Source organism: Pseudophryne corroboree, chromosome 5 (genome assembly GCF_028390025.1).
Source record: "Pseudophryne corroboree isolate aPseCor3 chromosome 5, aPseCor3.hap2, whole genome shotgun sequence".
In the NCBI taxonomy this organism is placed as follows: Eukaryota; Metazoa; Chordata; class Amphibia; order Anura; family Myobatrachidae; genus Pseudophryne; species Pseudophryne corroboree.
In genome coordinates this window covers 542,241,318-542,267,175 of record NC_086448.1, presented here as the reverse complement: position 1 = coordinate 542,267,175, position 25,858 = coordinate 542,241,318, and the positions used below count along the sequence as shown (strand labels likewise).

Below are 25,858 nucleotides of genomic sequence, written 5' to 3'. Positions count from 1 at the left end.
GTCTACCTTTCCAATGTGGAAGTTCCAAGCTCCCTTGTGCAGAAATTCTGGTAGCTATATTGGGCAGTGTTCTGATTATAATCTCCATACTCTATTTGGGCCAGCAGGGCACTCAACTCCACAGCCTGCTCTGGAGAACATGGCAGACGGCCAGCCAGTAGGTCTTCCTTTATGTGCAGGAAAAACATGTGTCTAACAGAGTGGGGAAAAAATAGACAATTGTTAAAACAAAGCAAACTAATACTTATGAGCAATTTGTTAATCAATCTTAAATATGCAAATAACCCACCATATATTATTATATATTTTATATATATATATATATATATATATATATATATATATATATATATATATATATATATATATATATATATATATATACACACACACACACACACACACACAGGGATGTAGTCAGGAGACCGCTGGTCACAACACCTCCGCCTATATCCCGCCCCCTCACTATCCTGACAGTCTGCATGCCGACTAGCAGGGCTTGTTGCGCTCGTTATCGGCGGAGGTATCCTGACCACCGGTCACGCATACCCAACCCCAAACATATATACTTAATATAGATATTTTTTTGTTTTATTGATCAAATAAAATATATAACACTTTGCCAACAAAACATCATAACTGGCTTTAGGGAGGAGGTGGCGTGTCTATGGAGGGCAATCCTCAATGGGGTCGATTCAATTCAACGCAAACTGAACCGCACGGAGAAGGAGGTCCTGGAGCTATCGTGCTGCTAAGTCAGAGAATGCCGATACTCGCAGACTAAATAGGGTGTTTAGTTGCGAGAACGGACAATCTCCAACTAAAGAGCTTCACCGTGATGCTCTTTGCGCCACACAGACCTAGTTTGTTGGATTTTTGATTGCACCCCCAGAGGAGTGAGAGAAGAAATCCTGTAGTCGGGAAGAACATCATACTGAATTGAATAGCTCTGGGAGCTCCCTCCTGGCACTATTACCAGTGCACTAAATTGAATCGAGCCTAATCCAGCAAGTACAGTAAGCAGCCTCTCTTGACCACAGGCATTAGTAGATATAGGGTTATCCGAACCAATAGGTTCCATACCTGCTGGTGTGTTTTCACTGGCGGTAAACCCTACTAGAAACATAACACCAGTGAGTTAGTGGCATAAGAATCTCTGGCCCATATGTATTTGAGGCTGACCTATTGTTTTAGCTGGTTAAAACCCCATTTTATCATTCAATCTTAAATTAAAAAATGAATAACTGGGAGAGATTATAAAAAGAGGAGTACATAATGCTCCCAATCACCACAATATAGAAGCACAAAAATAAAACAAAACCACCACAGATCATTAGTGTGCCTCATTAACACACTATTTTGATAAAAAAACAAACGTGGCCTGCTCCTGGAAACGTGGAATGAATAGTCACACACAGACGTCCGGTTATGACATACTTGTATAAATATTTAGTGCAGAAACATAACCAGGAGGATTTCAGAGAGAAGCATGTGTGTTTTTCCAAGGATGGATCACCACACTCTTGTAATACCACAATTGCAAAATGAACCAAACAAGGGAGCACATAATAAAGAATACTTTTCAGAAAATTGATTTAAAAACACAATGGCATCATGGGACACTACATAGCTTTTGCTATTTCAGGCTTAAGTTAAGTAAACTACATATTGCACAGCAGACTGCATGGAATCATACTACATGCCTGCACAGTATTTGCATAACATAGTATTTGTCTAACATGTACCTTCCAAGTTTTAGGTAGCCAAGACTTGAAATGCCATTAAAATATGCCATAGGAAGGTTAAATCTGGAAAGCACAGTGGTTAGTGTTGCCTCACAGCATCGGGACTAAATTTCCCATTCTTACCAGGGTACTACTACATGTGTTGAGTTTGTATGGTTCCTTACCATATTGTATTTGTTGGTTTGGTACAGAATGTGTATAGTAAGTTCCACTGGGGCGGCACTCCAGGGTCTTGGTACAAAATTCAGTTATGCTTTGTAATGCGTAAACGATCTCTAGTAGGTGACCACTCAGACCAATCGAATGAGTGCTTGAAATATTGCCTAATGCTGGATAATGCAGATAAACAAGGTGGGGTGCCGTGCCGCTGGGGACTGTAAGCACAGCCCAATTGATACAGAATTGGTGAGGCCGACCTCACCAATTCTGTATCAATTGGGCTGTGCTTACAGTCCCCAGCGGCACGGCACCCCACCTTGTTTATCTGCATTATCCAGCATTAGGCAATATTTCATGCACTCATTCGATTGGTCTGAGTGGTCACCTACTAGAGATCGTTTACGCATCACAAAGCATAACTGAATTTTGTACCAAGACCCTGGAGTGCCGCCTGTTCTTTGCACATTGGGAGTGGATGGATGCTTACCCCTCTCTAGAAGAACGGTACTGTTATACATTGGATATTAGGAAGGCACCGGGGCAGCTGTCATCACTTGAGAGAGTGCCGACCTCACCAATTCTGTATCAATTGGGCTGTGCTTACAGTCCCCAGCGGCACGGCACCCCACCTTGTTTATCTGCATTATCCAGCATTAGGCAATATTTCAAGCACTCATTCGATTGGTCTGAGTGGTCACCTACTAGAGATCGTTTACGCATCACAAAGCATAACTGAATTTTGTACCAAGACCCTGGAGTGCCGCCTGTTCTTTGCACATTGGGAGTGGATGGATGCTTACCCCTCTCTAGAAGAACGGTACTGTTATACATTGGATATTAGGAAGGCACCGGGGCAGCTGTCATCACTTGAGGGAGTGCCGACCTCTCCAATTCTGTATGTATAATATATATATTATATATATATATATATATATATATACACATACATACATACATATACATACACACATACATACGTACATACATACATACATACATACATACACAAACAAATCTAGAAAACCACAGCACTCGCCACCCAGAGGCGGGATGCAGTGTCTGGGGTGCAGTGTCTGCACTCACAAGGTGGGGTACATGAAGCCCATGGCCACCAGCCCAAATACATACAGACAGAGGTGAGTGCTGAACTTTCTGTCTGTGTATGTATGTATGTATGTATGTACATACATTATATATATATATATATGTGTGTGTGTGTGTGTGTGTGTGTGTGTGTGTGTGTGTGTGTGTGTATACACACACACACACACACACACACACACACACATATAAATAAAAATGCATGAATATTATATATAAAAATGCATGAATATTATATATAAAAATTAATGATTTTATATATGTGTGTGTGTGTGTGTGTGTGTGTGTGTGTGTGTGTGTGTATGTACGTACGTATGTATATGTCAGATGTTCTCAAACATGCTCCTCAAGGTACCCATCCGATCCAGGTTTTAAATTTATCCATGCTTGTCCACAATTGATTTAATTAGTACTTTAGTCAATTTGATTTAACCATCTGTGTTGAGCCTTGGATAGACTTAAAACCTGGACCGTTGGGGTGTCTTGAGGACAGTTTCAGAATTTTTGACTTATGGTAATAAATTAATACATATCACCTTTTCAAATCAGATGTCTACATATAAGCACAGGAGTCAGTTTATAACTAGCATTGGCACAAGTGCCTGGAGAAATAAAGCAGACTAACTATAGTCTTCCCTTTATTTATATCAAATGTAAGTATTTATAATAAGAATTTACTTACCGATAATTCTATTTCTCGTAGTCCGTAGTGGATGCTGGGGACTCCGTCAGGACCATGGGGAATAGCGGCTCCGCAGGAGACAGGGCACAAAAATAAAGCTTTAGGATCAGGTGGCGTGCACTGGCTCCTCCCCCTATGACCCTCCTCCAAGCCCCAGCTAGGATACTGTGCCCGGACGAGCGTACACAATAAGGAAGGATATTGAACCCCGGGTAAGACTCATACCAGCCACACCAATCACACCGTATAACTTGTGATCTGAACCCAGTTAACAGTATGACAAACGTAGGAGCCTCTGAACAGACGGCTCACAACAAATAATAACCCGATTTTTTTGTAACAATAACTATGTACAAGTATTGCAGACAATCCGCACTTGGGATGGGCGCCCAGCATCCACTACGGACTACGAGAAATAGAATTATCGGTAAGTAAATTCTTATTTTCTCTAACGTCCTAAGTGGATGCTGGGGACTCCGTCAGGACCATGGGGATTATACCAAAGCTCCCAAACGGGCGGGAGAGTGCGGATGACTCTGCAGCACCGAATGAGAGAACTCAAGGTCCTCCTCAGCCAGGGTATCAAATTTGTAGAATTTTGCAAACGTATTTGTCCCTGACCAAGTAGCAGCTCGGCAGAGTTGTAATGCCGAGACTCCCCGGGCAGCCGCCCAGAATGAGCCCACTTTCCTTGTGGAATGGGCCTTGACAGATTTAGGTTGTGGCAAGCCTGCCACAGAATGTGCAAGTTGAATTGTGCTACAAATCCAACGAGCAATCGTCTGCTTAGAAGCAGGAGCACCCATCTTGTTGGGTGCATACAATATAAGCAGTGAGTCAGACTTTCTGACTCCCGCCGTTCTTGAAATATATATTTTCAATGCCCGGACCACGTCCAACAACTTGGAATCCTCCAACTCGTTAGTAGCCGCAGGCACCACAATAGGCTGGTTCAGGTGAAACGCTGACACCACCTTAGGCAGAAAATGAGGACGCGTCCGCAGTTCTGCCCTGTCCGTATGGAAAATCAGATATGGGCTCTTATATGATAAAGCCGCCAATTCTGATACTCTCCTGGCTGAAGCCAGGGCCAGTAGCATGGTTACTTTCCATGTGAGATACTTCAGCTCCACCGATTTGAGCGGCTCAAACCAATGGGATTTGAGAAAATCCAAGACTACATTAAGATCCCACGGTGCCACTGGGGGCACAACCGGGGGCTGTATATGTAGTACTCCTTTTACAAAAGTCTGGACTTCAGGAACTGAAGCCAATTCTTTCTGGAAGAAAATAGACAGGCCGAAATTTGAACCTTAATGGACCCCAATTTGAGGCCCATAGACAATCCTGTTTGCAGGAAATGTAGGAATCGACCCAGTTGAAATTCCTCCGTGGGGGCCTTCCTGGCCTCACACCACGCAACATATTTCCTCCAAATGCGGTGATAATGTTGTGCAGTCACCTCCTTCCTGGCCTTTACCAGTGTAGGAATGACCTCTTCCGGAATGCCTTTTTCCTTTAGAATTCGGCGTTCAACCGCCATGCCGTCAAACGCAGCCGCGGTAAGTCTTGGAATAGACACGGTCCCTGCTGAAGCAGGTCCCGTCTTAGAGGTAGGGCCACGGATCCTCCGTGAGCATCTCTTGAAGTTCCGGGTACCAAGTTCTTCTTGGCCAATCCGGAGCCACTAGTATCGTTCTTACTCCCTTTTGCCGTATAATTCTCAGTACTTTTGGTATGAGAGGCAGAGGAGGGAACACATACACTGACTGGAACACCCACGGTGTTACCAGAGCGTCCACAGCTATTGCCTGAGGATCTCTTGACCTGGCGCAATACCTGTCCAGTTTTTTGTTGAGGCGGGACGCCATCATATCCACCATTGGTTTTTCCCAACGGTTCACAATCATGTGGAAGACTTCTGGATGAAGTCCCCACTCTCCCGGGTGTAAATCGTGTCTGCTGAGGAAGTCTGCTTCCCAGTTGTCCACTCCCGGAATGAATACTGCTGACAGTGCTATCACATGATCTTCCGCCCAGCGAAGAATCCTTGCAGCTTCTGCCATTGCTGTCCTGCTTCTTGTGCCGCCCTGTCTGTTTACGTGGGCGACTGCCGTGATGTTGTCCGACTGGATCAACACCGGCTGACCCTGAAGCAGGGGTTTTGCCAGACTTAGAGCATTGTAGATCGCTCTTAGCTCCAGTATATTTATGTGAAGAGACATCTCCAGGCTTGACCATACTCCCTGGAAGTTTCTTCCTTGTGTGACCGCTCCCCAGCCTCTCAGACTGGCATCCGTGGTCACCAGGACCCAATCCTGTATGCCGAATCTGCTGCCCTCTAACAGATGAGCACTCTGCAACCACCACAGAAGAGACACCCTTGTCCGTGGCGATAGGGTTATCCGCTGATGCATCTGCAGATGCGATCCGGACCATTTGTCCAGCAGATCCCACTGAAAAGTTCGTGCGTGGAATCTGCCGAATGGAATCGCTTCGTAAGAAGCCACCATCTTTCCCAGGACTCTTGTGCATTGATGCACAGACACTGTCCCTGGTTTTAGGAGGTTCCTGACAAGTTCGGATAACTCCCTGGCTTTCTCCTCCGGAAGAAACACCTTTTTCTGAACCGTGTCCAGAATCATTCCCAGGAATAGCAGACGTGTCGTCGGGGTCAACTGAGATTTTGGAAAATTCAGAATCCACCCGTGTTGTTGCAGCACTAGTTGGGTTAGTGCTACTCCGTCTTCCAGCTGTTCTCTGGATCTTGCCCTTATCAGGAGATCGTCCAAGTAAGGGATAATTAATACGCCTCTTCTTCGTAGAAGGATCATCATTTCGGCCATTACCTTGGTAAAGACCCGAGGTGCCGTGGACAATCCAAACGGCAGCGTCTGAAACTGATAATGACAGTTTTGCACCACGAACCTGAGGTACCCTTGATGTGAAGGGCAAAAAAAGACTAAACAAGAGAGCGCAGGCAGACTTAACAAAAGTTCACAATTTATTAAAACAGTGATCACAGAATATGATAATATTAAGATAATTAAGAATTGATTCCGTACTACAACTCCATAAATTCCACACAGTCCAGTGCACTAATATACTGGTATAATGACGATATGAAGTAATCCTAAAATTTTTAGCAGCTGGTGTTTAAGTGCTGAGAATCTGGATATTATCCATATAACAGTCTCGTATTGATTTGTTCAAATGAAAGTCACATGTATACAAAGTCAGTGCACTGTTGATTATGGATTAAATATCTGTAAGTTACCTCCAATGGACATAGCACCAGTTCCGTTTGATTTAGTATATCCTCATATAGGAAAATGACGCTTACCGCTTCCTTGATGTGAGTATAGCACTCGCGAGTGCTCGGGTGTCTGCTTGTTTCAGCGACTGTATCCACTGCTCTCTACTTACTAAGTCGTGTTAGACTCCTAACTGCTCACCGCTCCTACGGATCATCTGACGGTGCTGTAATTAACCGAAGTGCCGTTGATCCAAGGAGATGAGCTGACAGCCACGGTCCCCGTATTGCAGACGGGACCAGTGCAGGTGGCTTTATTCGGGCAGATTTAGACCCGACAGTAGAAATGAGCTGGCAGCCACGGTCCCCGTGATACAAAAGGGACCAGTGCAGGAGGCTCTGCTCGGGCAGATTTTTACCCGACAGTGGAGTAGAGCTGGAACAGGTGAAGTCCGTGAGAGGTGGAAGTGGTTGGATGAAAAGTAGTCGGATCCTATAGCAGCCCTAATTGGGACATGCAGGTAAGCGTCCTTTATGTCCAGGGACACCATAAAGTCCCCTTCTTCCAGATTCGCTATCACTGCTCTGAGCGACTCCATCTTGAACTTGAATTTTTGTATGTACAGGTTCAAAGATTTGAGATTTAGAATAGGTCTTACCGAGCCGTCCGGCTTCGGTACCACAAATAGCGTGGAGTAATACCCCTTTCCCTGTTGTAGGAGGGGTACCTTGACTATCACCTGCTGAGCGAACAGCTTGTGAATGGCTTCCAATACCGTCGCCCTGTCTGAGGGAGACGTTGGCAAAGCAGACTTTAGGAACCGGCGAGGGGGAGACTTCTCGAATTCCAACCTGTAACCCTGAGATACTACCTGCAGAATCCAGGGGTCCACCTGTGAGCAAGCCCACTGTGCGCTGAAATTATTGAGTCGACCCCCCACCGTTCCTGAGTCCGCTTGTAAGGCCCCAGCGTCATGCTGAGGGCTTTGCAGAACCCTGGGAGGGCTTCTGTTCCTGGGCAGGGGCTGCTTGCTGCCCTCTCTTACCCTTTCCTCTGCCCCGAGGCAGATATGACTGTCCTTTTGTCCGCTTGTTCTTATAGGAACGAAAGGACTGCGGCTGAAAAGACGGTGTCTTTTTCTGTTGGGAGGGGGTCTGAGGTAAAAAAGTGGATTTTCCGGCAGTTGCCGTAGCCACCAGATCCGATAGACCGACGCCAAATAACTCCTCCCCTTTATACGGCAATACTTCCATATGTCGTTGGAATCCGCATCACCTGACCACTGTCGCGTCCATAAACTCCTTCTGGCAGATATGGACATCGCATTTACTCTCGATGCCAGAGTGCAAATATCTCTCTGCGCATCTCGCATATAAAGGAAAGCATCCTTTAATTGCTCTATAGTCAATAAAATACTGTCCCTATCCAGGGTATCAATATTTTCAGTCAGGGAATCCAACCAGACGACCCCAGCACTGCACATCCAGGCTGAGGCGATGGCTGGTCGCAGTATAACCCCAGTATGTGTGTATATACTTTTTAAGGTAGTTTCCAGCCTCCTATCTGCTGGATCCTTGAGGGCGGCCGTATCAGGAGACGGTAACGCCACTTGTTTTGATAAGCGTGTGAGCGCCTTATCCACCCTAGGGGGTGTTTCCCAGCGCGCCCTAACCTCTGGCGGGAAAGGGTATAATGCTAATAACTTTTTTGAAATTAGCATTTTTCTATCTGGGTTAACCCACGCTTCATCACATACATCATTTAATTCCTCTGATTCAGGAAAAACTACAGGTAGTTTTTTCACCCCCCACATAATACCCCTTTTTGTGGTACTTGTAGTATCAGAGATATGCAAAGCCTCCTTCATTGCCGTGATCATATAACGTGTGGCCCTACTTGAAAATACGTTTGTTTCATCACCGTCGACACTAGATTCAGTGTCTGTGTCTGGGTCTGTGTCGACCGACTGAGGTAAAGGGCGCTTTACAGCCCCTGACGGTGTCTGAGACGCCTGGGCAGGTACTAACTGGTTTGCCGGCCGTCTCATGTCGTCAACTGATTTTTGTAATGTGCTGACATTATCACGTAATTCCATAAACAAAGCCATCCATTCCGGTGTCGACTCCCTGGGGGGTGACATCACCATTATCGGCAATTGCTCTGCCTCCACGCCAACATCGTCCTCATACATGTCGACACACACGTACCGACACACAGCAGACACACAGGGAATGCTCTTATCGAAGACAGGACCCCACTAGCCCTTTGGGGAGACAGAGGGAGAGTTTGCCAGCACACACCCAAGCGCTATAATATATATGGGAACAACCCTATATAAGTGTTGTTCCTTATAGCCGCTTAAATATATAAAAATATAAAAATATCGCCAAAATATGCCCCCCCTCTCTGTTTTACCCTGTTTCTGTAGTGCAGTGCAGGGGAGAGTCCTGGGAGCCTTCCTCACAGCGGAGCTGAGCAGGAAAATGGCGCTGTGTGCTGAGGAGAATAAGCCCCGCCCCCTATTCCGGCGGGCTTTTCTCCCGGAGTTTTAGACATTTGGCATGGGTTAAATACATACATATAGCCTCAATGGCTATATGTGATGTATTCTTTTGCCATAAAAGGTATTATATATTGCTGCCCAGGGCGCCCCCAGCAGCGCCCTGCACCCTCCGTGACCGTCTGGTGTGAAGTGTGTGACAACAATGGCGCACAGCTGCAGTGCTGTGCGCTACCTTCATGAAGACTGAAGAGCCTTCTGCCGCCTGTTTCCGGACCTTCAATCTTCAGCATCTGTAAGGGGGGTCGGCGGCGCGGCTCCGGGACGAACCCCAGGGTGAGACCTGTGTTCCGACTCCCTCTGGAGCTAATGGTGTCCAGTAGCCTAAGAATCCAATCCATCCTGCACGCAGGTGAGTTGAAATTCTCTCCCCTAAGTCCCTCGATGCAGTGAGCCTGTTGCCAGCAGGACTCACTGAAAATAAAAAACCTAAAAAACTTTTTCTAAGCAGCTCTTTAGGAGAGCCACCTAGATTGCACCCTGCTCGGATGGGCACAAAAACCTAACTGGGGCTTGGAGGAGGGTCATAGGGGGAGGAGCCAGTGCACGCCACCTGATCCTAAAGCTTTATTTTTGTGCCCTGTCTCCTGCGGAGCCGCTATTCCCCATGGTCCTGACGGAGTCCCCAGCATCCACTTAGGACGTTAGAGAAAGATAACTAAAATATTCAAATTTCAGGAATGTGCCTTAATTCCAATTAAAGGAATTCCAAGTCTGCCTGAAACGTGTAGTGTGCTCACAGAAATGTATTCATCATAACCCAGGTGTCAAGTAGGCCTACACAGCACTCCATTCCAGACATTTTCTATAAAAGCTGGCAATTCTCTTACAGTTAAAGCTAAAAGCGTTTGAAGATTACTTTCTACAGGAAAGGTTTGTAGAGCAGTCAGAACAAAACTGTACATAATTTCAGTCAGAATTACAGATGACACAATTGGTCTAGCCAAATAGCATAATATAGTGCTATTGCACATTGTCAGTCATGTCATTTGTGCTTGTACCTACCCTGCTACGATTCAAGGAATATGCTCAACATGTATAGGTTTCAACAGTCTACACTGTACCCATTACAACCAAATAATTATTTTGGTCTCTATCAAAAGTTTTGAGGGAACCGGTATGAAATGTCAGTGGTCGAGATCTCGGTGATCAGGAGACCGACACCAGAATCCCGATATTCAGAATCCTGGTGGTGAAAGCATTAAGTCAGCTCACCACGCTTTGGGTCCAGTGGTGAGCCTCGCTCGCCACACTATTGTATTCCCAATTGGGTGGCGTGGACCACCACCCAATTGGGAATACGGGGTTGGGTCAGGATTCCGACCACCAGTATTTCCATGTCTGTTGTGATTCCGGCGTCGGGAACCTAAACACCAAGATCCTCACTGCCAGGTTATTAACTGCATCCCGTTTTGAGTGCACAATCATATAAAATACATGTCTAATAAAATATTACAGGGGTTAATATTACACAACAGATTATACAAAGATTTACTTAAAACACACCTATATTTAGTGTGGGGCAACTTATTGAAAGTCATTACCTAGTAAAGATATACTGCTGATCAGTATTATAGTCGCTGTACTGGACAACGCAATGCTGTTGTTGTACCCTACATGGTGGTTGGTCCATGTGGCAGGAACCTCTGCAGTGATATTTAGTTGACAGCGGAAATGTAATAAAGCTTGCTAAGACATCTCAGTGGCCCATGGCGCTAGCCTGTTTAGCCTTGACATGCATGAAGACCAGCGCTCACTTTACATCTGTTGTACTAGGGACTACATGTAACCTTTTTAAAAGGGTATATTTATTCAAAGAAGATGACATTATAGAGCAGTTGTACTAAGCTGTGGAGAGAGAAAGTGGCTGGAGAAAAAGTGCCAGCTGTTGTTTTTCAAACACAGCCTGTAACATGGCAGTTAGGAGCTGAATGGCTGGTACTATATCTTTCTACAAGGCTTAGTACATAGGCCTCATATCTACTACTGTATAATATGCCATAACTGCATAGTGAGCAGCACAGGGAGTCGAGCCTGAGTAACACAGATGAGTAGTGCATAGCAATAGTGACAGTAAGGATTCGTGGTTAGATACTTGTTTAAGTGAAGAAGTAATCAGGGAGACTATGCAAAATAAAGAATAAATCAATCACCTGGCCCGGACGGACTTCATCCGAGGGTTCTTATGGAGCTTAGGTCACAACTAGTAAGACCCTTATACTTGATTTTCAATAGTTCAATTAGATCTGGCATGGTACCGATGGGTTGGCGTATAGCAGAGGTAGTGCCATTATTTAAAAAGGGATCCAAAAACCATCCGGATAACTACAGACCGATTAGTTTGACATCTATAGTGGGGAAAATATTGGAAGGAATTCTAAGGGATAGCATACATGAGTATCTGCAGACTACTAAGATTATATGCAAGAACCAGCCTCACAGGAGACTAATCATCAAATTAAAGGACCTTGGCCTAGGAAAAACTGTTTGTACATGGATAAGCAACTGGCTGGACAACAGGGTACAGCGATTAGTGGTCAACGGGAAGTCTTCAAGCTAGACATCAGTAGTCCGCGGAATACCACAGGGGTCCATACTTGGGCCACTACTGTTCATATTTATCAATGACCTAGAAACAGGCCTGGAAAGCAGTTTTAATTTTTGCAGATGATCCTAAACTGTGTAGGGTAATTAATTCAGAAATGGATGTGGAGTCTCTGCAGAAGGACTTATCTAAACTTGAAATCTGGGCGTCTAAAATGGGAATGAGGGTCAATGAAAAATGCAAGGTTATGCATTTCGGGACTAAAAACAAACTTGCATCCTACATATTAAACGGGGAAAGTCTAGGGGTAACAGTTTTGGAAAAATATTTGGGGGTACTCATTGATAAGCTTAATAACTGTATACAACGTCAAAGCGCAGTAAAGAAGGCAAGTAAGGTGCTAGCGTGCATAAAACAGGGAATTGAGACAAGGGACGAGGATGTAATTCTGCCATTGTACAAATCACTGGTGGGTCCGTACCTGGAATATTGTGTTCAGTTTTGGGCACCACTGTATAAAAAATAAAAAAATAAAAATAAATGATATTGGGGAACTCAAAAGGGTTCAAAGGCGAGCTACTAAACTGATTAAAGGGCTAGCGGGACTGGATTACAAGGAAAGGCTTACTAGGTTGAAAATGTATACACTGGAAAAGAGGCATCTAAGAGGAGACATTATTAATATCTTCAAATATATAAAAGGGCACTACAAAGAGTTATCAGACGAATTATTTATTAAAAGAACTCTGTTTAGGACACGTGGGCACTCGTTGAGGCTGGAGAAAAAAAAATCCGTATGCAACGGAGGAAAGGGTTCTTTACCGTTAGGGCAATCAGGATTTGGAATTCCTTGCCAAAGAAAGTGGTAATGGTGGACCCTGTAAATGCATTTAAAAAAGGATTGGATGAAGTTCTGATTGAAAAGGAAATCCAAGGTTACATTTAAAATATGGACGTTGTTAATGCGGGTGTAACATGACATATAGTTGTTAACGAGTCATAAAAATATTCTTCAGCAGGTACAGTAAAATCAACTCAACTTAATACAGAGTACAGGTTGAACACGATGGGTATTTTGCCTCTTTTCAACCTCAAATACTATGTTACTAGCACTTACATACTATGGGGTCGATTCAATTCACCGACAGTTGAAAAGCGCTGGGAATTAGCTCCCGGCACTATACAATACAGTGCAAATTGTCGGGAATTCTTCTCTCACCCCCGGGGGATGAGAGAGGAAATCCGACAAAAGTGCTGCCGCGCGGCCGGCACGAGGCTGATTCTGTCGGGAATCAGCATCGCCACGGGGAGTTAAGTCGGAGAATGCCCATTCTCCCGACAAATCAACCTGTTAAGTCCAGGAGAACGGGCATTCACAGACTTAACTTGAGCTGAATTGAATAGCGCAGCGCTATTCAACTGTCGGTGAATTGAATCAACCCCTATGAGTCAAATACATCAAATCTTTTAAAGATACAATTGGTGAAAGATAAAGCACTAACCAATCAGCTTGTAACTCATTTTACAGGATATGTTTGAAAAGTGACAGGAGCTGATTTGTTAGTACTTTATCTCTCTCCAAACTTTGATAAATCTCCCTCTATGGGTGCCTACATTATTTAAGACAGTAAAAGCTATCTCACTTTAAAGCAACAAGACAGTAGCGGTCTGCATCCTTAATAGGAGTGCTGTAGGCTTCCATTGCAATGTGCTTTGGAGCATGTGGCCAGTTTTTGTATTCTAATGGTTTGGGGTACACTTTGTTCCCTCTCCAGTTTCTACAGTATTTTTGGGGTCTCATTTGATTGTTTAATGGTTTGTTTAGTCTTTCTCAAGGGCTTTGTAAGTAACAGACTGAAGTATTTTCATGGGAGGGTCATAGAGGGAAAGTCAGACGAACAAGTCTGTAAGGTGGTTTAAGGAATGTGCGGAGTCTCGTGTTTTGGTTTGGTTCTAATTTTACAGACATGTTTTGGTTTTGCAAAACCACCATCAAGTGTTTTGGTTTGGCATTCAGATTTAAAATACGAACCTTGGATTTGCTGAAAATGGATAAAAACACTGTCTTTTTTTTCAATCCACAACTCAAAATTCAGATATTAAATCCAGATTTCGAACTGTGGGAGGATCCGAACCAGCCCTTGATTTGGTTCGTATCTCCTCAGGAGATCCTAACAGATTCATGGTTAGGCTCTTCAAAATTCAGGTGAGGCAGATGTCAGTGATGTGCTGCTCTCAGCCAGGTGTCTCTCTGCGAGTGATCGTGCTGTGGCTTTGTGATGAGGTTTAGTGCTAGTGGCTTTGTGATGAGGTTGTGGTGACAGTTGGAAGTAGGTGTGTGGTCTCACTAGGAAAATAATGCAGTCGTGTGATCAAGTGTGTCCAGTCATGTTAGTGGGAATTCGGACATAATTATAGAATATAAAAAAATGCTGAATTATAAACAGTTTCTTATATAGCACAGCATATCCCCTCGTGCTTTACAATTGGAAACAATGGGGGTCATTCCGAGTTGTTCGCACGTTGCCGATTTTCGCAACGGAGCGATTAAGGCAAAAATGCGCATGGTTCACAGTGCGCATGCGGTTAGTATTTTAACACAAAACTTAGTAGATTTACTCACGCCCGAACAAAGACTTTTTCATCGTTGAAGTGATCGGAGTGCGATTGACAGGAAGTGGGTGTTTCTGGGCGGAAACTGGCCGTTTTCTGGGAGTGTGCGGAAAAACGCAGGCGTGTCAGGGAAAAACGCGGGAGTGTCTGGAGAAACGGGGGAGTGGCTGGCCGAACGCTGGGCGTGTGTGTGACGTCAAACCAGGAACGAAACTGACTGAACTGATCGCTATTTGTGAGTAAGTCTCGAGCTACTCAGAAACTGCTAAGAAATTTCTATTCGCAATTCTGCTAATCTTTCGTTCGCAATTCTGCTAAGCTAAGATACACTCCCAGAGGGTGGCGGCCTAGCGTGTGCAATGCTGCTAAAAGCAGCTAGCGAGCGAACAACTCGGAATCACCCCCATTGATAGAACAAAACTGTAATAACACAGAGGTAGGAAGGCCCTGCCTGCAAGCTTACAATCTTAAGGGTATAGCTATTCAAACATTATAAAGAGATAAAGTGGATGGAGAAAGCCTCTCTCTCTCTCGCCACACACACACACACACACACACACACACACACACACACACACACACACACACACACACACGTAATTTGCATAAATAACAGCCATCTACAGAATGTTTGACCTTTTGAAATAGGTATTTTTAGTGCTGTTTCAAGGCTAGTTGTCTGCACACTTGTGAATGACACAATAAAATACAAAAAAAAAAAATTTGTAAACAATATTTACGTTATTTTTTTAACAAAAGGATTAAATAAATAAAGATATGAGTGAAGCAACAGAACACAGATATATTTTTAAATTCGGACATGCTTTTCTTCAGATTGTTATGAACAGATTACGTCAGTGGGCGACAATTTAGTCTCAGTAGCTTGTGCTGTGTTGTGATTCATCACTATATATAATACATTCACGCTATTCTCCTGTAGAAACATTGAATGTCTGCCCTCCCATTAACAGATCATTTGTGGCTGTTGGTGTGTTATTACACATAAAGTAAAATACTTCAAGGCACTTGAAAAAAGAAAATCACAAATATGGATCCTTTTTTCTTTTTTCCCCCATCAACACTTTTAAAAAACAGACTAATGTCACTGCAAGTACCACCAGAACAGAGGCGCCTGGCAACGGGTACGGTATTTAATACCGGCGGTCACATGACACCTGCACCCCAATAATGAAGATCCCGACTGCGGATGGGGTAAGTATTTTTACCTGGGGTAAGTATTCAAATCTTGCCGATACTTTTTAGTGTGCTCTTTTTTCTTATTTTATATGGAGGATATGGATCAGTCTAACACATGCAGACATGTACTAGGTGACCCAAACACAGGAGTACCACACACACACTGGATAAAAACAAAGGACCTCCCCCAACACCACTTTACAGGCACAGAAGTTGTCACAGAGTCCGCTAGTTGCAACTCCAGCCCCTATTTTACACTAGGTGATTCATCGTGCCCTACGGGCGTTCTTCACACAGTCGTAAGGGGCTACTCCCCCTTAGCCCTTGCACACCCTTGTGGCGTGCAATATTATTATTATATGGAGTATTACCTCCAATCATAATTTTGTGAGTGGTTAAATATAGTACGGACAAAGGGCGTGCGATGTTAAGGGGTCGAAGCCCCTTGCAACGGCGTGAACAGCGCATGATTGGCCTGATGAATCACCTAGTAGGTGCTGTGGTTGGGGGAGTGACAGGTGCGGGGGGGGATACACGGATGGGAACCAGGGCCATGGGCTGGTGTGGTGGTGCCGCGGGTGGGGGAGGGTGCGTGGGTGCCGCGGGAAGGGGTCTGGAGCCACCACGGGGAAGGGGGGAGAAGGAGCAGTTGCGGGGGTGGCGCAGATGAGGCCCGGAGGTACTGCAAGTGGGAGAGGGGCGGGTAATGCTTCTCCTCCTGGAAGTAGTTAAGCTGCTGTCCTCCCTTTGGCAGTGGCTCTCCCGGAGACTCGCACAGCAGGCAAGCAGCCAGATACTATTGTTAGCGCCGGTGTCCCATTGCGCCGTATTACAGGGAAGAAGATGCACTCAAACTACAGCTCCCAGCAGCCCTAAGGGCCGGAATGCTTTGGTGCAAAGGGCTGTTGGGAGCTGTAGTTTATTTAGTGTGTCTACTTCCCTGTAAAGCGGCGCGTTGATACACCGGTCCTAACAATAGTGACTGGCTGGCAGAACTGACTGACTCGCTGAATCAATGTAAAATGTGAGAGTGCTGTGCAGGGTCAGTGACACTGCACTGCACAGCACTGTCACTTTTTACATTGATTCAGCGTCCAGACATTACCCTCCGCGATATCACCCACTCTATCCATTACATTAGCCATCTCGGGCTTCAGTCGGGGGATCTGGGCGCAGCTGTGGGGGGGAGGCACTTCTGTGACATCATGCTCAGAGGAGGCTCCGGGGCTCAGAGTATGCGGCGCAGGGAGGGCTATAAAAGCCTTCCGCTGCGCCGCTTTCAATGCCGGTGGCCACAGCAGCTTTTGTTCCACCTGCGCCGCGGCTAGGGAGTGGGGATTGTTGATGGCGGAGGGGGCAGGCAGACTGGCAGCAGGACATAGGGGAAAAAAATCTTTACTACAAGGTCCTATATACAGCGCAGAGACTTGCTGCAGATGCAGTGGCATACCCTCCAACTGTACCTTTTTGGCAGGTGCAGTATTTTTTTTATGGTCTGCACCGATTTTTGGCTCTCCAAAATTCCATTGAAAGTATAGGAAAAGGGGCGTGGCCACACCACTTTACCCATGGCCACGCCCCCTATTTGAATTTGTACCAGTTTTTGTGTGTGAATTGTTGGAGGGTATGTTGCTTCAGATGCAGTGGGCCTATTTTGGGGTGTGGACCTGGAGCTGCAGCTCCACTGCCCGATTGTTAATCCTGCTCTGGGAACACACAGCAGCCAAAGGGCAGAGCCTCCCATTAGATGTAACCTGTGTGGGAGGGCATTTCTCCCTCAATCAGCTGTGGACTGGGTGTGACAGACCTGCTACTAACCCAATGAGAGCTCCTTGCCACGCCCAGCGTTAGGTACACAGGCACAGAGTCACAGATCTGGGTTATTATATAGGACATGGTGCTTGCAGGAGCCCTACAGGAATGCATACAGTGCCATGTAGCCCCACCCTCTCCCTCTCTGACCAGCTTATAGCTCCAAAGCTGTAACTTAAGGGCCTATTCATGTAGTACTGTGGCTGCAGCGGACACATTGGTGGCAGGAGTGAGCAAGCCATGTGGGCGGTTAGTCGAGTGAGGTGACCCAGTATGCAGGGTCACTTCATATACTCTCTGGAAACCTCTGCCTCAATGTCAGTGTCTCGGACACATATGGAGCAGGGACAATTTTCTTTTTCTCTGCCACTATATCCCTTGCCACATCTGGATTGGCCGAAGTGAAAGAAGGGGACGTAGAGAACAGGGAGAAGGCATGGAGTCCGTCATGATGTAAAGAGCCCTTTGAGGGCAGAAAAGCAGAACAAAGGGGCATGTAACCCCTGAAGCGTTGGTATAGCACTATGCCATTATAATACAAATGCTTTTTACAAATCTCCGAGTGCCGCTGTCTGTTTTCTCTGCTGCCTACCTACCAACTTCCAGAGAGCACCGGAGCATTTAAGTACTTTAGTGGAGTGCCAGGCTACCAAATACATATATATTGTGAGCAGTCTCAAAATCATTTGTTGGCCTCCAGCCTCTATAAATTACTGTATAAAACTAAAGTGCAAAAAATATGCAGCACTTTAAAACAGAAATGTTTAAAGTGACATAATAAGTAATCGCCTTACAGTATGCACAATAAACCTCAAATCTAAAACGGTGTTAATGAGTTACTGCTATGGAAGCACTTGAACATCTTGCTGCATTGGAGAAATCACTAGTGGATGCAGGCTCTGTACATTATGGTGTTTTATCTGAGGTACTACAATTATATCCATCAGGGATTTGGATTCTTGATTTCACAAATTATCTCATTTGCAGTATTGATGCTGGAAAAATCTGTTAAAGTTGTATTGATAAACCCCTGATGAAGTCCATAGGATGAAACGTGTAGGATTCAAATGCGTTATTAATCTTTTCATCTGGATTTCTGATCATCTACAAATTCTGCCACCAAAGATTTATCAGAGCAATATCCATCCCTGATGGCAGACATGTATATTAAACTTTTCTAATTTTAAAATGTTGTATTTTTTCTAAAGTCTAATGTTCTGGTGTCAAATAAATTCAAGAATAAGGGAATGTATGGCGTCATATATTAAGAATACAACTACTTCTGGAAGACCTTCTGTATTAAGGAAACTATTGGGATAGATTAATATATATATATATATATATATATATATATATATATATATATTTATTTATTTGGGTAGTGGAAGTATGGCGCCACAGGTGTGTGAGTAATAGAACAAATAAAGTGATATAAATGCAACAAATTCAGACACTCCTTAAGTAATACAAGGCGTCAGCTAACCCTTAAGTATTAGGCAGGGATAAACTGCCTCGATTGGGGTATGTAGAAGGGGGGATAAGGGTTTCAGCGACCAACAGTGTCTGGTAAAATAAGATATAAATATGAGGAGACTTGATGGATACGTATAAAATAATAGAACATTTATTTATATAATATAAAAATTGAATTAATTGATTCAATATAAAAATAACTAATTAATTAATATCAGGGTGGGTTAAAAGCCGAAGAGCTAATACAAAATAAAAGGTCAGCTAAAAAAAAAAAAAAAAAAAAAAAAAAAAAAAAAAAACTAGATAAATGGCATATAATAAAAGATAATAAAAAATTAAATATCGGATAAAAGAGTGCTGCTTATCTTTCAAAGTGGAGAGTCAATTGAGGTACACCCAGATGAAGTCTGAGTGACGAAACGCGTTGAGTGTACCTCAATTGACTCTCCACTTTGAAAGATAAGCAGCACTCTTTTATCCGATATTTAATTTTTTATTGTCTTTTATTATATGCCATTTATCTAGGTTTTTTTTTAGCTGACCTTTTATTTTGTATTAGCTCTTCGGCTTTTAACCCACCCTGATATTAATTCATTAGTTATTTTTATATTGAATCAATTAATTACATTTTTATATTATATAAATAAATGCTCTATTATTTTATACGTATCCATCAAGTCTCCTCATATTTATCAGACACTGTTGGTCGCTGAAACCCTTATCCCCCCTTCTACATACATACACACACACACACACACACATTATATACACACACATATATACACACACATACATACATTATATACATATATATATATATTAGTCAATCACAAAACGGCGGCACTCAGCGGGACTTACTCATCGTAAGAAAAAGGAAGAGACTGGATTTGAGTTCAGTCTCTTCCTTTCTCTCACGATGAGTAAGTCCCGCCGTTTTGTGATGGACTGTGTATACCGTTTGGTACAGGAGGGCACTGGGGCAATAGAACTTCAGAGGTACTGAGTGCCGGTAATTACGTGGATATATGTATATATACATATACACACACACATATAGAAAACCACAGCACTCGCCACCCCGGGAGCGGGGTGCAATGTATGCACTCACCACTCATAGGGTGGGGTGCATGCAGCCCATGGCCAGCTACCCGAATATATACAAACAGAAAGTTCAGCACTCACCATAGCAAGCTCACTTATCCTCACAACATCAATAAATAAATGATGGGGGTTTAATTAGTGAACTGGCCAATGCACGGAAGCCTGCAAACCGCTCGCCAAGGTATCCCACCTTCTTGCAGGTCCTACACTATCACAAAGTCTCAAAAATTAATAATTTATTTATTGCTGTTGTGAGGATAAGTGAGCTTGCTATGGTGAGTGCTGAACTTTCTGTAATATATATATATCAAATAATAAACTGCAGTTTATCCTGACTCCTTGTGTCGTTATTTACCGTGTGCTGCCGATACTATTTGCGGTGTACTTGGACTCCTGGCTGGGGAAGTTCTATGGCTGGCACCGGGACCATCATTTCATAAAAGGTGTGCTGCCCTACAGACTATGAGAGATAGAGATAGAGATAGAGATAGAGATATATATTACCTGAGCAGTTGCCCCGGCACTCTGGTTATCCTCTATGGAATACGTCTTGCTCCGGTGCCCTCCCCTACCGAGGGTCTCCCCTCTGATATGGACAATCACAAAAGACGAGGCGGCACTCGGAGACTCTGCAACAACGTGTATTCGGAAAAATGTGTAATCAACGTTTCGGGGACCAGTTTCTCTTCTTCAGGAAGAAGAAGGGGAACTGGTCCCTGAAACGTTGATTGCACATTTTTCTGAATACACGTTGTTGCAGAGTCTCCGAGTACCGCCTCGTCTTTTGTGATTGTGTGTGTGTTTTGACCTGTCGACCTAGAACATGTCGACCTAAAGAACCTGTCGACCTAGACACCCTGTCGACCTAGTTACTGTCTACCAATAGTGGTCGACCTAGACATTGTCGACCTAGTTACTGTCGACTTTCAGTCAACAAAACGACTTATGAAAGGAGCAGATTTAATATATATATACACACACACACACACACACACACACACACACACACACACACACCGAAACGTTGAAGTAAAGCACTTTGTTTTTCACCAAGTACGGAGTCCGGGAGTGCCGCCTCTGGCAGGTTATTGTTGTGGCTTACAGGAGAGTACCGGATTGTATAATAAATAAATGTGGCAGAGTAATGTGGAGAATCCAGGCCAGGTTTTGGAAGCAGTAGCAGAATCCCAGGTGTGTGATCAGCAGCACCTGGGGTCTCCTGATATAAGGGTTTCCAGGGCAGAGTCACCTTGCTCTTGACGGTGGAATAGCTACCCAAGTGATAGGGCGGATTGTGTGGGTTAGACTAGGGACCACTGGAGCCTATCAAGGGAGTCTGCTATGCTGAGAGTGCCTGTATGCTACTGCCTGTAATACCGAGTGCATATGGATTTAACTTGCTATTTGGTGACCTGCTGTTGAAAATAAACACCGAAAATGTTCACCCGAGTCTCCGTGTTTGTGATCCTTGTCACAAGAAATATAATATTATGTAGGCTAAGACATTACTCCTTGACAAAGGGGCTACGGGCCCGAAACGTTGGACATGACACTGTGATTTTTGATTTAAACATTGAATTTTGCACAAGACCTGGAGTGACGCCGTTTTGTTCTTGCTATGATCTGACCACATAACGGAGGGCACTCAGGCTATTGACCCAGTGACCCAGGAAGGACCAAGAGTGCCGGGCATTACAAATATATATATATATATATATATATATATATATATATATATATATATATATATATATATATATACACACACACACACATACATACACACATATACATACACATACACTGCTCAAAAAAATAAAGGGATCACTAAAATAACACATCCTAGATCTGAATGAATGAAATATTCTTCTTAAATACTTTGTTCTTTACATAGTTGAATGTTCTGACAACAAAATCACACAAAAATTATCAATGGAAATCAAATTTATTAACCCATGGAGGTCTGGATTTGGAGTCACCCTCAAAATTAAAGTGGAAAAACACACTACAGGCTGATCCAACTTTGATGTAATGTCCTTAAAACAAGTCAAAATGAGGCTCAGTAGTGTGTTATTTTAGTGTTCCCTTCATTTTTTTGAGCAGTATATATATATATATATATATATATATATATATATATATATATATATATATATATAAAAATGTTTGCAGGATTGGCATGCCTACAACCGCGAAATCTGTCGACAGTTGTCAGACACTGAAACATATCTTAAGCTTCAGGTCGACCCTATGTATACCACCAAAAAGGTTCTTGATCGCAGAATTGATCTGGGAGTTCAACAGCAGTGGCTGGATACAAAAATTCCTTGTTTTCTCAAGGTCGAGCACCCTATTTGTCCCCTCTTGCATACGCTCCCTTAAATTCATTAAAAAAAAAACCCTTAGAAAGCCCAACGGGTTGTCCTGTAATCTCTGCCATGGGCTCTACCCTCCAACTGTTGGCAGTATTTGTTGACAGCTTTTTACAACCTTATGTCCAGAAGATGCATAGTTACATTAGGGATACCCCAGACTTTTTAAAGAAATTGAGTCTATTAGGTAAAATCCTGACCAATGTATGGTTAGCATCTATGGACGTACAGTCACTCTACACTGTGATCCCACACAAAGTGGGTTTGGATGCAATGAGAGAAGCACTGAGTGGATTGTCTCATAGCGTCCCTCCAACTGGGTTCCTTTTGGAACTGGCAAACCTGGTATTGACTATTACTTCACCTATGGAAAATATTTTTTCCCACAAGTCTCAGGAATGGCAATGGGGTCGAACTTGGTGCCCTCATACGCCAATCTGTACATGCACCAATATGAAAATACCCATCTATTGCCGAAATATGGACACAGCATTTATTATTTTAGAAGCTATAGTGATGATTTGTCTTTTGTTTTTTTTGATGTTGTTTTTTTTTTTTTTTGGGGGGGGGGGGGAGAGGGGATACAGATGCAGAGTTTAGGGAGATGGTTGAGGTCTTAAAATGCACTCGACAGCCCAATAAGCTTTACTTATCAGAAAGCCCAAGATGTTTTACATTTTTGGATGCTTTTTCGGCTGACCTCTATGTGGTTTAGAAAGGAAACGGATTGTAATACCATCCTGCCTGCTAAGAGTCACCACCCTTGTACCTTGAAAGAGAGCCTTCCGATCTCACAATTTATGTGCGACTTAAGGTATAATACATCCCAGACAAATACCGAAATTCAGATTGACGAAATGGTGAATAGATTTTTGGACCGAGGTTATACCCAGAAGACCATTTCCAGATGTCTATCTAAGGCTAGACGCAGGCACTCACAGCAGGTTGATCTACCTAAACGATAAATCGCTCACAAAAGAATGATCTTTACGTCAACCTATGATACTGCTTCTATGCGGACTGAGAAAACTTTTAAAGAAAAAACATTGGTCGATTATCTCAACTGACCCTGCATTTGAATATATTAGTTCAAACGCCAATGTGCGCGTATTGGAAAGGGACGAATCTGAAGCAGTTGCTAATGCGCCCTATGCTACAGCCTGAAGAGAACTCAGGACAATGGCTGCCTAAATGCTAGGTTGGCTGCTACAGATGCCCAAACTGTGTGACCTGCAGGTCCATGATGACCGGAACGTACTTTGCACATCCACATAGTGGAAGGAAGATATATATTCGTCATCAGTTACGTTGCAAGATGTATTTCGTCATCTATATTATCGTTTGCCTTGGTGGCTATTACTATGTACGTATGACGACACGCTGTTTCAGGGATCAAATGGCAAATCACTGCTATTCAATACGCAATGCTCTCCCCACTAAAGATTCTGACAAACAGGTGGCTAAACATTTTTTTTATTAGAAGGACACTGTCTCCAGCCTTAAATGCATGTTTATTGATCATATCCCCGTCCTTCCACGTGGCAGTGATCGAGAAAAACTGCTGCGCCAAAGCAAGATTCGATGGTTCTACCAGCTGAATACCCTAGCACCGAGAGGCGTAAACGAGCACAATCCATATAACATTTTTTAACGGTAGACTATAAAAAAAAAAAAAAAGGGAGACTCCTATTTTTTGCGTCTGTGGCGTCAAGTGCAATTTTTTAACCAATTTCTATTTTTTATATGGACCATATGGTGGCCTTTTTGTAGGTTATGTTTTTAGGTTATCATCAATTGTGATCCTATATGTTTCTGTCTTCTTTCACTATGTCTGTTATGTGGGGTATGTCTTACAGAACCCCTTTTTTTGCAGCAAAACTGATAATGTTTTTTTGTCCTGGGTTTATAAAACAGCTTCTGCCCTTCTCCAACATGGCCGACATCTACCCGAGCCCTTTTTGCCTATAGCCTATTGCACTTGGCCTTGATATTTATACCTTTAATATCTGGGGGTTTATATACTATAATTAAATAATGTCCCCTTGTAAGGAATTATTGTCGACTATTTGCATTTTGCACTTCTTATTATGTTGTATCTTTGATTTACGGTATGCCACATTTGGGTCTGACTTCTGGTCACGTGATGCACTCCACAGTGGTGGAGCGCATGTGGCTTCCGGCAGTGACAAAGAGCTCTGGCTGGCTGATTTGAATCAAAAAATAAAGCCTGGAGTGCAGAATTATGAAAATTATATATTATATATATATATAAATATATATATATGAGATCCATCACATTTATGGGGGGGGGGGGGGGGGGGGGAGATCAGTATGATTTCCAGACTGACGTAATACCGGTCGAAATATGGTCGCCACAAGGTTCTATTCTCCCTAGGGTGGTAGTGTGGACAATCACCCAAGTGGGGATTCTGGCCAGCGGTCAGGATTCCGACCGTCTGTATTTCAATGGCTGTCGGGATTTCGACAGTCGGGAAACTTAGGGCATACCATTTAGAGCGCTCTCTAAATCTGTTTTTGTATTGGATGTTATGTGTTTGGACTCTAACAGAGGGTCTTTTTTAGAGGTACAACTGTCATTTCTGAATAGCGCAAGATAATAAGATTTTAAACCTACCGGTAAATCTATCTCTCCTAGTCTGTAGAGGATGCTGGGGACTCCGTAAGGACCATGGGGTATAGACGTGCTCCGCAGGAGACAGGGCACCTAAAAAGAACTTTGACTATGGGTGTGCACTGGCTCCTCCCTCTATGCCCCTCCTCCAGACCTCAGTTAGAGAACTGTGCCCAGAGGAGATGGACAATACAAGGCAGGATTTAGCAATCCAAGGGCAAGATTCATACCAGCTCACACCAATCATACCATGTAACCTGGAACATACATAACCAGTTAACAGTATGAACAAAAACGACAGTAACGGTCCTAGACCGATGTCAACTATAACATAACCCTTATGTAAGCAACAACTATATACAAGTCTTGCAGAGTTTCCACACTGGGACGGGCGCCCAGCATCCTCTACGGACTAGGAGAAATAGATTTACCGGTAGGTTTAAAATCTTATTTTCTCTTACGTCCTAGAGGATGCTGGGGACTCCGTAAGGACCATGGGGTTTATACCAAAGCATCCAATCGGGCAGGAGAGTGCGTATGACTCTGCAGCACCGACTGAGCAAACGCAAGGTCCTCATCAGCCAGGGTATCAAACTTGTAGAATTTAGCGAA

The 25,858-nt window shown here is 43.7% G+C and overlaps 1 protein-coding gene across 1 annotated transcript in view; it reads right to left on the bottom strand.

The window, feature by feature from the left end:
• MYLIP (myosin regulatory light chain interacting protein) overlaps positions 1-25,858 on the bottom strand; it is a 70,014-nt gene that overhangs the window by 27,937 nt on the left and 16,219 nt on the right. The window contains exon 3 of the mRNA XM_063923205.1: positions 7-192. Within this exon, the coding sequence (XP_063779275.1) occupies positions 7-192 (186 nt within the window). The remainder of the gene's footprint in view (positions 1-6; positions 193-25,858) is intronic.